This window comes from Panicum virgatum, chromosome 2N (assembly GCF_016808335.1).
Source record: "Panicum virgatum strain AP13 chromosome 2N, P.virgatum_v5, whole genome shotgun sequence".
NCBI lineage: Eukaryota > Viridiplantae > Streptophyta > Magnoliopsida > Poales > Poaceae > Panicum > Panicum virgatum.
Genome location: NC_053146.1, coordinates 15,022,219 through 15,037,800, shown reverse-complemented (window position 1 = coordinate 15,037,800; position 15,582 = coordinate 15,022,219). Strand labels below are relative to the sequence as shown.

The following is a 15,582-nucleotide window of genomic DNA, read 5'->3' as shown; positions in this document are numbered from 1 at the left end:
GTGTTCAGTTAGTCAGTGGGTTTGCATGAGCATTGCCTTTGTTGGGAAAGGTAACTTGTACTGTAGACAAACAACTTTATGCATAAACTTGGACTTCTTTGAGTCAAACAGCTTAAACTGAATTACTGAAGCTATTCAAATTTTGTGTAAATTTGTCTCGCATAGAACTACTGATGAGCTACAAAGGCTTGTTGTTCTGTACTTCTCTTTTGGCACCTTTGTCAGTCATATCCTCGTTTCTATTATCCTTACTGAATATGAGACTTAGTGCTTGACAGATAAATTTAACAGCAACACTTTTGACATGTGTTACTTATTGTTCAATTTTCACATATCAGTTTACAGCTGAATATGTAAGCTATTGCTATCTGCAGTTCTGTGTCTCTGAAGCTCGATTTGTTAGTGTGCGCTGCTGCAGCCTTGCAATTTTTTTCCCCGTGGTGGTGCAGCACCTAGGTAGCTTGAATCCGTAGGTCATGACCACCCAGCAAGACGGCCGAGCTTGCACCGGCGATGGGGGCAAGCGCACCACAGCATCCTGCGGTGATGGACTGCCAAGTGGAAGGTGGCAGACTCAGCGGCAACAAGCACAAGGAACTGTGGGCGGCGATGATACTGACACCGGTGGCGCGGTGGTCGGCGGCGACGTGTGGCACCGGTAGTGCTGTGGTCAGCGACGACATGTTCGGCACCCTTGCAGACACCCAAGAACACAACGAAGGGGAAGGACTTGGGTCAGGATGATTTAAGAAGGGGGTTTTCTGCACCCAAATGTTGTCGCCACGCTATACAGCCTGCATGGCATGATTGGTCATCAAAACCACCGCCTAGTCAGCAAAACCAAATTAGAAGTGAGCCAAAAGATGAATAGTGCACTGGTTTTGGAAAACAAAGAGGTTAAGTAAACGGTATTATAGTTAAGGGGGTATATAGACTTTGCTAATAGTACAGGGTAGTGATTTGGATTTTATATAACACTAGCTATATATATGAAAACTAAAAGGTAAAGTCCGTTTTCCAATCCTGAACTATCACAGTCGTTTGATTTTTAACCCCGAACTCTAAAACCAGACATCCTCCACCAAGGAACTATTGATACCGTGCAGATTACCCCCCACTGCCGAAACTAGCCCGGTTTTGGGCTGATGTGGCAACAAAGGGCGGTTTCATCAGACACGTGGCAGTGGGCCCACATGCCAGAGCCGCGCACCTGCTCCGCTCCACCTGCCGCGCTGGAGTGCTGCCCGCTCCGCCGCGCCGACGAGCAGGGGCCCGAGCCACCGCCTGCCACATCATAGCGCCGCCCGCGCCACTCCACCAGCCACGTCCGCGCCTGCAACGTGCCGCTTCGCACCGCCGCCGCGCAACGCTGCCGCCTGCCGCACGAGGGCCCGCACCCACGCCCGCACCGCTCCGCCACGCCGATGAGCAGGGGCCAGAGCCACCGCCTGACGCGCCGTAGCGCCGCCTCGTACCGCAGCATGGCCTCGCCCTCCGCGCCGCGGTGGCCCTGCCTCGGGGCCCGCCATGGCCGCCGACCCCGCTGTCGTCGCCATCCTCGGCGTGAACTCTTTGGCCCCGCTCTGGATCGAGTCTGGCACGCTTGAATCGAGGTTCGCAGTGCTCGAATTGAGGTCGACAGTGCTCAAATTGAGTGCGACATGCTCAAATCGTGATCCGCAGTGCTCGAATCGAGTCCGGCGCCATTGAATCGAGGTGCGGGCTAGCGGCGGGTGGGCAGGAGCTCCGCCGGGCTCGAACGTAGCCACCGCATGCTTCTCCAGGTACTCAGCCGAGGAGACGCCCTTGAATGCCAGGCCGCTTCGCGAGCTGCTCCCACGCCTTCCACATCGACTGCCTTCAGCGGTGGTGGACCGCGGCGGCCTTGTCATTGACACACCGGTCTTCTCCGGCAACGAGACCGACGCGCCGGGGGCGGTGGCAACAGCCGGTCCAACAGGAAGCGGAAGGCCGCCGAGCCATCCTCCGTGCCGGCACAGGAGAGCACCTTGTGCAGCCTCCTGGGCCCTGGCGACTGGCGTCCACGGCGGGCGAGGGCGGCATCCAGATAGCCTTCAGCACGAGCGCTCAGGCTCCCGCTGGTGCCAAGAGGGCGAAGCCGTCGCTGAGCGGCAGCGAGTCGTCGAGCATCAGCTTCGACGACGGCAACGGCGGCGTGGACGACCCCATGTACGAGACGGACACGAAAGCGCTGGAGCAGGGAGTACCGCCTGCCGTGGCCCGCCGACGCCGATGAAGAGCTGGCTCGCATGCCGGCCGCAGGCCGTGGCGGAGCTGGCTCGCCGGCCCGCGCGCCGGAGACGGCCGGGCGCGGCGACCAGATCCGGCCCACCGCCGCCGCCTCCTTGCCACGTGGAGGGGCGCGCGGAGCTCCGCCATGGCGAGGCGGAGACGCGCGGCGGCGGCCATGACGGGGTCGGAGGCGCGCGGCGGAGGATCATGGCGGGCCCGGCGGCGGCGGTCCCATGGGGGCCTCGGCTGGCGGCGAGCTCGGCTGGCCTCGACGGCCTTGGTGGGCGACGAGCTCAGTGGCCTCGACGCAAACGCCGACAGGAGCGCGAGCGGGGCGGGGAGCGGAAGCAAGCGTGCGCGATGGACGCTGGCATGTGGGTGAGCCCTATGCGCGCGGAGGCAGACGCAGGCGGCGGCGGTGAGGCAGCAGCCAGCGGCAGGCGCAGGCGGCGGCGGGTGATGGCGGAGGAGGAAGAAGGCGACGACAGCGAGAAGAGAGAGAAGAGGTTGATGGCCCACCTGTCCGTGAGAGAAAGAGAGAGGAGAGGCGCCACGTTGGACGGGTGACGTGGATAAAATCGGGTGACGTGGACCAAAATCAGATTGTTTCGGTTCGAGGGGGTAATCTGCACGGTTTTGAACAATTGAGGGTGCAAGATGTCCAGTTTTGTAATTTCGGGTTGAAAATCGGATTATCATAATAGTTCAGGGTCGAAAAACGGACTTTATCCAAAACTAAACGCCATGTGAACTAGCTAGCTATTTTTAGTTGCTACGTGGTTGAGGGCGCCATGGTTGCTACGTGGCGTAGTGGCCAAATGCAGCAACGATTACTCTAACCAGCTAGTTTTGGTCTACTGCTGCATGTCGCTATGATCTACAGCCAAAGAGTTTCTTTCAAGTTTACTAGAACATTCGGCGTGCGATACGCGCCCTACCATTTAAACTATCAAATGTAAATATTAAGTAATAAAAAATAACACGCGCCCTACCATTTAAACTATCAAATGCAAGTATTAAGTAATAAAAAATAACAAATAAATCATACGCATTGTATAAGATGAATTCAATATAAAATCAACATATTTGGTAGCAAACCGATGATCAACATGATAACATAGGTGTCTATCCAGCATTTGATCATAAATATTACAGCACATCCAAGCACCAAGCTACCCTAGCCGTCAGGTGTCTGTCCGACATCTGAATAATAAATATTACAACATATCCGAGCACCGAGCTATCCTATCCATCAGGTGTCTGTCCGGCAATTCAATTATCAACATTAAAGTGCATCCGATCACCATGGTTACATCCGAGCATCACTCTATCCTATCGTTAGGTGTTTGTCCGGCATTTGGAGCATCAATATTACAACACATCCGAGTACCATAAATCTACATGTAACAGAAAGTATGCATAGCTATCAAACAACCTAGCTGGTAGCTTTGAATACTACCTGAAACCAAAAGCTAGTCACCAAGCTACACAGTTTGCAGATTGAGGTCAATGCAGGCTCCAGGTCCCATGCATTGGACTCTTCTTGCTAGAGATGAAGGGCACACAAAAGTCAGCTGCAACTGTTAGAGACAAAAGCAACATTAGCTTCACTGCTCATGCATTCTTGCTTGGACTGCAAAAGGATGAATACTACCTGAAACCAAAAGCTAGTCACCATGCTACACAGTTTGCAGATTGAGGTCAATGTAGGCTTCAGGTCCCATGCATTGGACTCTTCTTGCTGGAGATGAAGGGCACACAAAAGTCGGCTGCAACTGTTAGAGACAAAAGCAACATGAGCTTCACTGCTCATGCATCCATGCTTGGACTGCAAAAGAATAATAATTTAAAGTTTAGCATGTATCATGTACATGTAACAACTTCGAAATAATCTGCCACTTGTATGGTTTCTAAAAACAGGACGGCAGGTTGCTAATTACAAAAGATCAACTAAATAATAACAGTAGTGCTTCTCTATCTTCTGTGCCTTAATAATTTTGTCAAGTTATCTCGCCTGGCCACTTTGTTTAGCCAAGATTATGTGGTAACATGCCTTGTCGATCTCATTTTCCTTATCATAAATATCACGTTATGATCAGTTAACTAAACTATTAGATTATGTTATGAGGTAATCATATAGCTTGAATGATTTTACCCTTAAAATCCCTTCCCTATTCACATATCAGATGAGGTACTAAATACTCATAAGCTAGGCTGCATCACTTTCCACTGGTATAAACTGAACCTGGTTGAAAGTATGAATGCCACAAACATCTCAGTTGCAAGAGTTCTATACTACTCTGGTCTGTTACATATCAGTCGCAAGAGTTCTATCCTACTCTGGTCATATTTGAACAATTGCTAGCTACAATACATAAGGAAGGCACCTCTGATCCAGCGCTATGGAATCTCAGATTTATCTACCCAATCAAGCTAATTTCGTGGGATTTGACATTTTTCATAACCTTAATATTTCTAAGCAATGTGTACTTACCAATTTGGTTACCCAATAATACTATATCAATTTCAGGCTGGTTTATTCATAACATCATCATACTTGCTGCTAATCTATAGCAGAAATTTCATCTCCAAATCTTCTACAAACCAGAAAGGAACAGAGGTGAAACAAACTTACCATGAGACGTTGCTTCTCGAACCCAAGAATATTGCTTGTCAAATGCAGGAAGATTGCTACAGGCACAAGAAAAAGCACAAGAATTAGACATGCTGAATAGCCAGTTGTTTCAGATCCAATATACCACATAGGTAGCAAATCAGCCGGTTGTATGGGTAAATGGCAGTCCATTGTGCATGGAAATAGTAATTTTTTGGGGAAAATGTGCATGGAAGTAGCAGTTTTTTGGAAAAATTCAGAATAGCTTAAGGACAGAAATGGGTAACCAATAAATGCAACCCTTCACTGAGATCAATGTTTGGTTCACTACCACGTTAAGGAATCGCAATTGTTTTAACAACTAAGAACTATAAAAGCGAGAGGTCCGGCAATGTGCTGACAGTTTTGGTTTGGTTCATGCAAGCTCGTCCTACCCACTGTTGAAGCAAAGTATTTTCCACAAGCAAGCATGCTGCTAGAAAACATGGCTGTCGAACTATGCTTGGAAGCCTTAGAATTCTGAATAGGTGGTTAGTTTATATTTAACAACCAATACTTTAGCTAAGAGTTCATGATTCAGTGCATTCATGAGCTAGATGAGAATACCAATCTTACTCCTAGCAACATTTTCTTGTTTCTTCTCCAAGTAAATAAAACAGTGACAGCAGAGGCCTAAAAAAATTGTAACAGCAGAAGTTCTTTCCAAGAAAAGATTTACAAAGAACTTGTAATTACAATAGAAGATGGAACCTGAGATGGAACTTCTACTTATGTTATTCACTAAAAGACCTGAGCCCGTAACAGAAGATCTCATTTCGCAATGATCTCTAATCAAGCCATCTGCACTCCAAAAAAGTTTTTAAAAAGGCAAAGAAAAAATGCTCACCCCACGGGATGACCCAACAATACCAAACATTTCTGGGAATAGGCAACAATAATGACTGACAATGTAAAACATAGGTAAAAGAAAGGCCTTTGAATGCCATGAGCCATGAGGAGAGAAACAGATATCAAAGAACATAGGAAAAAATCCTCTGCTTTATACGATCAATCTAGGGCAACTGCAAACACATGGAAAGGAACAGAGTAGGGGTAAAATCACCCTGAGACCATGCTGCTCAAATCCAAGAAGACTGCTGCGAAGGGAGCTCCTCGGCCTAGGTCACCGAATCCATAGCCGCACCTGCACCTGCACCGGAAGGGCAAAGGCACGACTGATTCAAAGCATCAGGAAGAGAAGTGCGGAAAGAGCTGGAGCTCACAGATCTGCACGCAGAGGTTTGCGAGGGGGAAACAGGGAGGAGACAGGGAGGTGGGAATTGAAAAGGCAGTGTTCGTGACCGGGGCGAGAGGAAGAAAAAAGCAGGGAAGGATATGCAGATGAGAAGGAGGAACTTATCTCGGTATCGAATCCTGGGGGCACGCGCAGACGGGACTGGACGTCCTGGCCAATAAGGATGGATTCGGATGTCTGAACATCCAAATTATCCGTATTCGTATCCGCTTAAAACGTAAATATGAATATCCGTATCCGTATTCGAATTTAATATGGATGTCATATGGATGCATCCGAATTCGATTTTAAGAACTTTTCTCTATCCGATTCCGTATTCGTATTCGAAAAATATCCGATCACATCCGTATCCATCCGTATCCGCAAAGAAAAAATGACTAGTGAGACAATCTTAAACTTATCTTTATACCTATTACTTAATGATGTACACTATTTAAATTATTTAGAAAACTAGATAACTAATAATATATTTATTAAAATTAATAATGATATAAAAATTAACTTTAACTATTTAATATATTTATTTCATGATTAAAATTATTTAATATGAGTCAAATTAATTATTTATTTAATGATAAAATCTTTTTTATATATCGTAATTATTAAGTATTTAAATATTTATTTATTTTACATTTATAATTAGTATTATATATTTAATATAAAAGCTATGCATAGATAATTATATTTTTTTTATTAGCTATCTCCTAATCCTTTACTCCCTACTTGTATAATGATTTTGATCTGCTATAAAATTATTGAAAAAATAAATATACTTATGATAGCTCTATGTTTCAAATCGAGAAGGTATCCGGATTCGTATCCGGATTCGAACTATCCGTTTTGTATTCGTATCCGATGAGATCCGCATTCGTATTCGTATCCGAATTAAAATGTGGTAAAAGGTGACATCCGGATCCGATTTCATCCGTATCCGAATCCATCCTTACTGGCCAACCGCTCCGACTGGAGTGGGCAGCGCACGCGTGCGTACGAACGCCGCGCGGCGCCGCCTGGAGACTGTTCCGACGGGGGGCCTGGACGAATGAGGCAACACGCGCCTCAACGGCCTTGGGCGCTTCGTCCCGTCTCCTCCTTGTTGGCAGCTCGCAGACTCCGACGCCGCCGGCTGGCAAGCGGGCCCAACTAAGCGGTGGCCCGCAGCTCAGCGGCACCGGGCGGCGGACGGTGGCGTACAGGAACCGCTGCCGCACGCCCCATACGGCACGCTGCTCCGGCGTGGCCATCGTCACAATCCAAGGAAGAGGCGGAGTGGCCTATCTGATCTAGGACTCGGTCTATCGAGCGTCCCGCCCGTTCTCCTTCCCGGTTCCCGCTCGTGCGAGCTCTAGACCAAGCAGCGTCCCGCGGCACCCACCGGCAGGTGGGCCAACCACAGACGCTGCCCCACTGGTCAGCTTCACCAGGTTCCAATGTTGGGTGACCACAGGGGCACGCGCAGGAGGCATCGAGTGCCCCGTCCCTATCCCACCGAACGGCAGCTCACCCAGCGCACGACCAGCTTTTAGCAACTGACAGCAGGCCACTCCTGATAAACTGACCCACCGGCCAGCAGCAAGCAGCAGGTAAAAGAAAATTAAAAAATCTACTCCGCAAGCAGCGCGCGAAGCGGAGTGCGACGCGGATGGCACCGGCGGTGGCGGAGCGCGCGCTGCTCGACATGCGTCTAGTTTTGCGCGGGGAACGCGGAAAGAGAAGCGCAGAGCAGATTTTAACCATTCCGATTTTGGTGCACGTTGTTCAAGGCGTGCTGGCTGATGGGGAATGCGGGGAGAGAAGCGCAGAATAGTAGATTTTAACCATTTTGATTTTGATGTACGTTGTTCAAGGCGTGGTGGCTGATTCAGAAGACCGCCATAAAGCGACATCGACATCTTTAGCACTATCTTGGGAAGTAAACTCATTTTTAGGATGTAGATCTATAGTACATATATTTTCATGTACTAAAGTTTTTACTATTTTTAGTTGTTGTAATAAGTTTGGTTGTGTGTGGTTACGCAAAGACTTTAAGCTGTGTGCGTTACCGCAGAGGCCGGAATATATTTCCTTTATCTAAAAAATGTGAACTAGCTAGCTAACTAAACTAATTGAACCAGCCGGTTGATCGATAATTAAGAGTGGCGGTTTAATTTCTTCAACGAATTGCGAGGTGTGGTGGTATCGCTCCAAACAGCGTACCCTAGGATCCCGATGAAGGTGTAGTCGAACAACGAAACCCAGAGATCGAAAGTCCGCTCATGCATGGTCCTGCAAGCACGAACTCACGGAATTAATCACATAAATCGCGCGCCATGGCTGAACACGTTACGCAAAGATATTACGCAATAATGGACCAACAAATTGAAAAAAAAAAGAAGATGGTAGGCGAAGAACTCTGAGAAATTGCGTAATGCTTAGGCCCCGTTCTCTTTCCAAAAAAGTTTCTACAGTACTCGTCACATCGAATTTTCGGTTTTCGGACATATATGAAACATTAAATGCAGTTGAAAAAATAACTAATTACACAGTCTAACTGATTAGCACGAGATGATTTTTTTAAGTCTAATTAGTTTATGATTGGACATTATTTGTCAAGTAACAACAAAATATATACGGTAACTTTGCGCCACATTTTCGCGAACGGGGCCTTACCCGACAGAAAGGAAATCCGAGCTCACCATCTCGCCGTGCCTCCAGTAATACATCCCAGGCCGCGGCACCTTCTTGCACGCATTGTTGCTGCTCGCGCCGCCGCTGGTGAAGAAGGTCCGGAGGCCGATGGGGGCGGCGGGAGGCGGCGGCGCTGGACGCCGGGCGTAGCCGAGGACGGCCGGGATCCTCTTTAGCGGCAGCAGCTGTCGCAACGATGACGCCATGTCGATCGGTCTCTCGCCCTGTGTCTACGAATAGAGATAGCAATACGGATTCAGATTCTAGACGAAGTTTCCGTCGTGGTCTCCCCCGTGCGAAACCCACACGCGAGCAGGGACCAACCACAGCAGATGGATAACTCATTCTGGCGCTCATGTGCGCCTCCTCGGATTCAGTTTTTCGCTTGGTTGGTTCTACACGGCCACCTGCAATGCAAAACGAACCTTTTCAAGAAGAAGATAGTTGACAACGTCACCTGTGAGGTCTGTGGAGGGGCACCTGAAACTACAGAGCATCTATTGTTCTTCTACCCCTTCTCAGCGACCGTCTGGCAGTGCCTAGGCGTTCAACTGGAAGAAAATGTCACTGCCCGCGACCTCCTCCACCTCCAGAGGCCGGAAAGTCTACCGCCGGCTCACTTCGACACCTTTGTCCTGCTGTGTTGCTGGCAGCTATGGAAGCGACGTAATGGATTTGTATTCAGACAAGAGAGCATGTCCCTCCTGCAGTTCATGCAAAACTGTAAGCTAGATGCAAGAGCATGGAGCTGCCGGCTCCCGAGACGCGACATGAGCGTTAGTGATCTTTGGTGTTCCGCTTTTTCTTTGGCAATGTAAACTTTCAGCGGTTGTAAAAACTCCTATCAGGCCGTTGAGGGCCACCGTTCAATATGAAAACTCAGGTTGGGGGTCCTCCCCCCTCCGTTGACCATAAAAAAAGAACCCACACGCGAGGATTTTGGTCTCACCGGTAAGCATCCACGGCCGCTCGATTTTGCATCGCAACCGTGCGAGAGATCTGGACAACGATTCCGCGAAGGCCATCGCGCGCGACTGCCCTCGCCCGCCGCCTGGGATCACGCCTGCACCTCGCCGTGACTGCCCTCGCCGCCACGGCTTGCGGATCATGCCTGCACCTCGGGCGAAACTGACCTCACCCTCCATCGCGGCGCCGCCGGGGAATCACGCCTACACCTCGGGCGCCACTGCCCTCGCCCGCCATCGCGCCGCCATCGGCACGGCCCCATCGTGCCCCATCACGCCTGGACCTCGGCCGTGGCTGCCCTCGCCCACCACCGGGGGATCACGCCTGCACCTCCCGTCGCGACTGCCCTCGCCCGCCGTCATGCCCCCGTCGCGTCCCATACCGGCGCGACCAGGCTGCCGTGATCCCACGCCGGGGCACCACCCGTGGTGTGCCAGTCGTGTGCCGTCGGAGCCACGGTAAGCCACTGCGCTGTCGTTATCCCAGACAGGCTGCCGGGGATCACAAACACGCTCCTTGGTGCCATTTCATTGCCCCTCATTCCCATCTCCAACATCCCTACCAAACCCATTGCCATCACGCCCCCCCCCCCCCCCCCCCCCTCAGAAACATGAGGAGGTGAGGTGCTCTTGCTTTTTCTTGTTTTTTTTTGTTTATCTTTGTCCTCCATGATCATGGTTCATGGATAAAGTCTGGGATCTTCTACTGATTGAGGTGTGGTCGTAGATTGCATCGGGATGTTGCTAGGAGTATTCTATTATCCCCATTCTAGAGGCAGGCATGCTATTTTCTTTTAAGCTTTAACTCCTGAATCCTCTCTTGTGATGGTTCTGCTTTAATGGCACCCATGCCTAGCTGTGCATATTTCGCACAAATCTCAGTTTTATCATGTGCACCAATGTCATTGTGTAAGAACTGCTTGCTAATGTGCCACCATAGCTGCCACTTGCAAGGTGTTCGACATAATGCTCGAGAAACAAAACCTCTGCTACACAGTCATGAGACCCTCCATATGTTTAACAGGATGCTTAAGGCAGCCCTCGAGTTGAATGTCTAATGTCTTCACCTTGTAGTCTGCAGTACAAAACAACTTCATCCAAACATCCTCTCTATGACGAACCGCCAAATTAAAACTCTAATTAAGCGTAATGGCCGTCATTTGAACACATCGAGCGCATTAGCTTAACGGCTTAATTTGGCGATCCTTTCTCAACCCACGGCCCGATCGAAACAACACCGGTAGTCCCACGCGATGGTGGCGCAGATGGTACAAGCACGACTTAATACTTGAAAATACAAGAGTGATCACGACACGAAACATTTAGTTTTACAAGCTGAGTTCAATTACATAAATAATTTACAAAACTTTACAATAGATGTGCCTGAAGTTCGAATATAAAAGATCCTAACACTACTTTAGCTTTCATCAGTTCTGCTCCTACAAGACCGGTCAGACCGGTTCTACCAACTGGTCGGACCGGTCGGCACTGCCTGCCGACTCCACCGGTCAGACCGATCCTACGGACCGGTCAGACCGGTCTACGCAAAACAGAAAGGCTGCACACTCAGCCCACAAGTGCACAACCCGACAGCGTCCTAACCTAAGGGTCCCGCTCCTCGACCTGCCACCCCTCTGCATCCCGGCGGATGAACTTGACACAATAGGGGCAGAAATCGACGTCCAGAAGTCCTGTAATAATAAAGGTGGCAACAAACCCTGAGTATTTTAATACTCAGCAAGGCTTACCCGACCAGTGGGTATAACTTAGCCCACATATCTAGACATGCACGGCATATGGCTGGTGGTTTGTTTTGCAGAAAATGCAACTAGAGGTGTATCCTTACTTCCAACATTTTAGCCGCATATTTTATATAGTTAGACTCTCACTAAAGTTTACCTGTCTACACACACATGTGGAGCATCCAAATAAGATTCAGAATTTATATCCATTTTTATATCTCTAATACCCTAACTCATTCGCTACGGTGTGACAAAGAGATCAATGCCCTCATATCCGCGAGACACGGCGAATCGATTCGATTTAACCTTGCAAGGTGGACCTAACCAACACGGCACGTATAAGCTCCGTCGGACCACACGCACCAACCCTTCCCCTCCCCGCCTCGAACTACAGGACCGCCCCACCATCATATGGTCAGCCGAGCTCAACGTGAGACCACCAAAAGTAAACATGCATTCCCATTTCTCCGCGACTACTCAACTACCCCAGGAGGTGAGTTGAAGTCCTGTACTTTCGAAACAAAGCAGTACTAGGCTTACCGGTTTCGACTACCTCCTACTCCCGGCATGCGGTTAGTACAAATTCAATCCCCGGTCAGCACTTCCACAACGACCGGTCCTTAATCGACACGGGCGGGGCTAAGGCACCCAGGAACCCTGTCCTGCTGCCAAACCTAATATCATCATCCCCGCCCGATCTCACATTTCCATATCCATTTCAAACCAATTCTCAAATACTGAAGTATATAAAGATAATAATGTATCTCGCGAGTAACCGGAAATTACTCGGCTTCTAAAGTTTCCTGTGTCTCGCGAGTGACACGAAGTCACCCGACTTCTACCGGACTTATTTAGCCGGGCACCGCTATCGACCTATACATGCTAGTAAAACTCAAGGAAACCTAGGGATCATGCAGCTAGGGTTCCAATCAACTCCTAATACGTAATGCGCAAGTAATAGATAAAACATAAGCATAGTGAATCATAATTTAAAATAATAGGACATGCACCAGGGCTTGCCTTGCGTCTGCTGCACCACACTGGGGTTAGCCGGGCCTTGGGCCGACTCCCCGCTAGGGTTGGCAATGGGCAGAAACCCGCTGGGTTTTGACTGCCCAAACCCGTGCCCGCGAATAAAAAACCCGCCCGTTAAAAAACCCATGACCCGTCACGGGTTTAATATCTTTCCCAAACCCGTGCCCGTCGGGTTAACGGGCACCCACGGGTCGCCCGTGCCCGTCAACACATACAATGCGGCATTGCACAAAAGCTCAACAGACAAGTCAATAGTTCAACAGTTCAATACATATACAGATCATTCATGGCACACATAATCAAGCACAATAGCTAGCACTACCAGGTTCGGTGTTCAGTATTGGACTTCTTGAAGAAATGAATTCCTAAACCTGCTTAGTTCCACCATGAGTAGCAGGAGATGAGACAAAAAGTAGCAGGCAGCAGGCTGCTCGTTCTTCTCACCGGCCATCGACATTGGAGCCAGAGACAAAAACGTGGCAGGCAGCAGCAGTGCCATGCCGCGAACCTTCGACTAGGAAGGGGGCACTCGGGCGCTACTGCTAGGGCGGGTGAGCTGGGCGGAGGAGAGGACTGAAGGTGCGATGGCGAGGGCCAGGCGGCTACTGGTGGAGCTGCGCGATGGTGAGGGGCAGACGGAGGTGGGCGCTGCTCGGAGTCGGGCCTCGGAGCGACGGAGCGGCAAGGGAGGGGCGCAGCGCCTAGATGCGCCGCCGCCAAGGGTAGGGAGTGGCCGAGTGTGAATGGACGAGGTGTTGAGGTTAGGGTTTGGGGCTGGCTCTCGGGCTTTATACTTGTTTCAATTAATTGGGCTGGGCCAACTGGATTGGTTTGGGGTGAGGCATGGGCCAATTTATCTATTGGACCGGGTATAATAAATCCATGGGTTCGCGGGTTCGGGTTTTCTATTCCCAGACCCATGCCCGCAAACCCGATGGGTCTAACATTTTGCCCATTAGCAGACCCACGGGTCAAGAAATTGACCCAAATCCGTGCCCTAATAGAGTAAAAACCCATCGGGTTTCGGGTTTTGGGTACCCGTTGCCATCCCTACTCCCCGCGAACCTCTTCTTGCGGGGCTTGCCCCTGCGGCTCCGGTGGCTCCGCAACCACCTCGTATACGACCTCCTCCGCCGCGGCTGCTACACGTGTGCATATGCATATGACATGAGAATGCATGCTTGATTTATAAAAATTACAAGTAATCAATACCCAATTAGATTTCCAACTATTTGTATCGACAACCACCTATTACTCCTGCTCAGCCCAGCTATACCGGTCAGACCGGTATCTAACACCGGTCAGACCGGTCTTACTCTCGCAGCAAGCTACCGGTCAGACCGGTCCCTCCGACCGGTCAGACCGGTCCTACCCAGCCAGGAACCAGAACCCTTGGCGCGGCGAAAATCGCCCACCAACTCTAAAACCTGACTAGGAACTAGTTCATGGGTTCACCTAGGGGTGTTTGACCAGGGGAAATCCACCTAAAACCATCTAGAAAAGAAGATCAATCCATCCCTAGCTAGAATACCTTGAATGAGTCTCTTCCCCACGAAACTTCGATTCCACTTCACAAATTCCATCTAGGCTCTAGCCTAAGGTGCAAGCAAAGGTTCATGACCAAGGAAACTACCTAAATCCCCCTAGAGCAAGAGATCAATTCAAACCACAAGCTATTACCTTGGGTCCTTGCCTCAAGAGCTTGAAACCAAGGCACCCCGGGATGGAGCACGCGGAAAGGATGATTCTCCACCCAAATGAAGCTTCCTTGGGCCTTGGATCAATGGAGGATGAATGGATTTGGGTCCTAGGGTTTGGGGGAAGAAATGAGAGGAGAGGGAGAGAGAGCTCGGGCTTGAGCCGGCTCTGGTGAGGGGAGAGAGCGGTTGGGAGAGAGAGAGTGTGTGTGTGTGTGAGGTTTAAATGATGTGGGGCCTCAAAAACCACCAACTTGGGTTAGACCGGTCAGACCGGTCGCCCATACCGGTCAGACCGGTCCGGGCCAGGCTGACAGGAAATGTTTTGGTTTGTGCTTTACCGCGTGAGTTTAAAACTAATCACTTTAATTGACTTAATTACCGAGGATTAATACCTGGGTGTTACAATCCTACCCCCTAAAAGAAATCTCGCCCCGAGATTTAATGGAGGTGTTAAATTGCGAGAAATATAAAAGGGTAGGTACCTTGGTAAGTTTGTAACAACACCGGATATTTGGATTTAAGAAACTCGTCGGTTTCCCATGTGGCTTCTCGCTCGGAGTGATTGCTCCACTGAACCTTATAAAAATTGCTGGTTTGATTGCGAGTAACCCGGGTCTTGAAATCAACAATTTTTATTGGTTGCTCCGGATAGATAAGATCGGGCTCCAGTTGCAATTCCTCGATGTCAATTACCTTTTCTGGAACACGGAGGCACTTCCGGAGCTGGGAGACATGGAAAATGTTATGAACCGCGGATAATTGAGCAGGAAGTTCCAGGCGGTATGCCACAGGCCCACATTGCTCAACAATGAGAAAAGGCCCAACATAGCGAGGTGCGAGCTTTCCCTTCATACCGAATCGTTGAACCCCTTTCATTGGAGATACCCGCAGATAGACATGATCCCCCACTTGAAACAGGATAGATTGACGCTTCTTGTCCGCGTAACTCTTTTGTCGGGATTGGGCAATTTTCAAATTTTCTTGAATAACCCGAACCTGCTCTTCTGCTTCATCTACCATATCGGGTCCAAAGAACGTTCTCTCCCCAGCATCCGACCAATTCAACGGCGTTCTGCACTTCCGTCCATATAAGGCCTCAAAGGGAGCCATTCTAATGCTCTCTAGATAGCTATTGTTATATGCAAACTCAGCCAATGGCAAGCACTCATCCCATTTTTAACTATAGGTGAGCACACATGCTCAAAGCATGTCTTCTAAGATTTGATTTATCCTTTCTGTCTGGCCGTCAGTCTGGGGATGATAAGCCGAACTGCGGATGAGCTGGGTGCCGAGGGCGGCGTGAAAGTGCTCC

The 15,582-nt window shown here is 49.6% G+C and overlaps 1 protein-coding gene across 3 annotated transcripts; it reads right to left on the bottom strand.

The window, feature by feature from the left end:
• Nucleotides 1-3,318: 3,318 nt before the first annotated feature.
• Nucleotides 3,319-7,675, bottom strand: LOC120658106. Of its 3 annotated transcripts, none has more exons than XM_039936323.1 (6): nucleotides 7,130-7,675; nucleotides 6,130-6,302; nucleotides 5,970-6,056; nucleotides 4,889-4,944; nucleotides 3,908-4,028; nucleotides 3,319-3,833 (listed from the first exon to the last, which is right to left on the bottom strand). In XM_039936323.1, exons 1-5 carry the CDS (start codon nucleotides 7,403-7,405, stop codon nucleotides 3,967-3,969), a joined length of 654 nt encoding a protein of 217 aa, XP_039792257.1. In that variant the 5' UTR covers nucleotides 7,406-7,675; the 3' UTR covers nucleotides 3,319-3,833; nucleotides 3,908-3,966. The 3 variants fall into 3 exon arrangements, with proteins under 3 accessions (XP_039792257.1, XP_039792258.1, XP_039792259.1); XM_039936324.1 differs by having other exon boundaries at nucleotides 3,339-3,833; nucleotides 3,908-4,081; nucleotides 7,130-7,457; XM_039936325.1 differs by lacking the exons at nucleotides 5,970-6,056; nucleotides 6,130-6,302; nucleotides 7,130-7,675 and adding an exon at nucleotides 5,618-5,963 and having other exon boundaries at nucleotides 3,339-3,833; nucleotides 3,908-4,081.
• Between the last annotated feature and the right edge of the window lie 7,907 nt (nucleotides 7,676-15,582).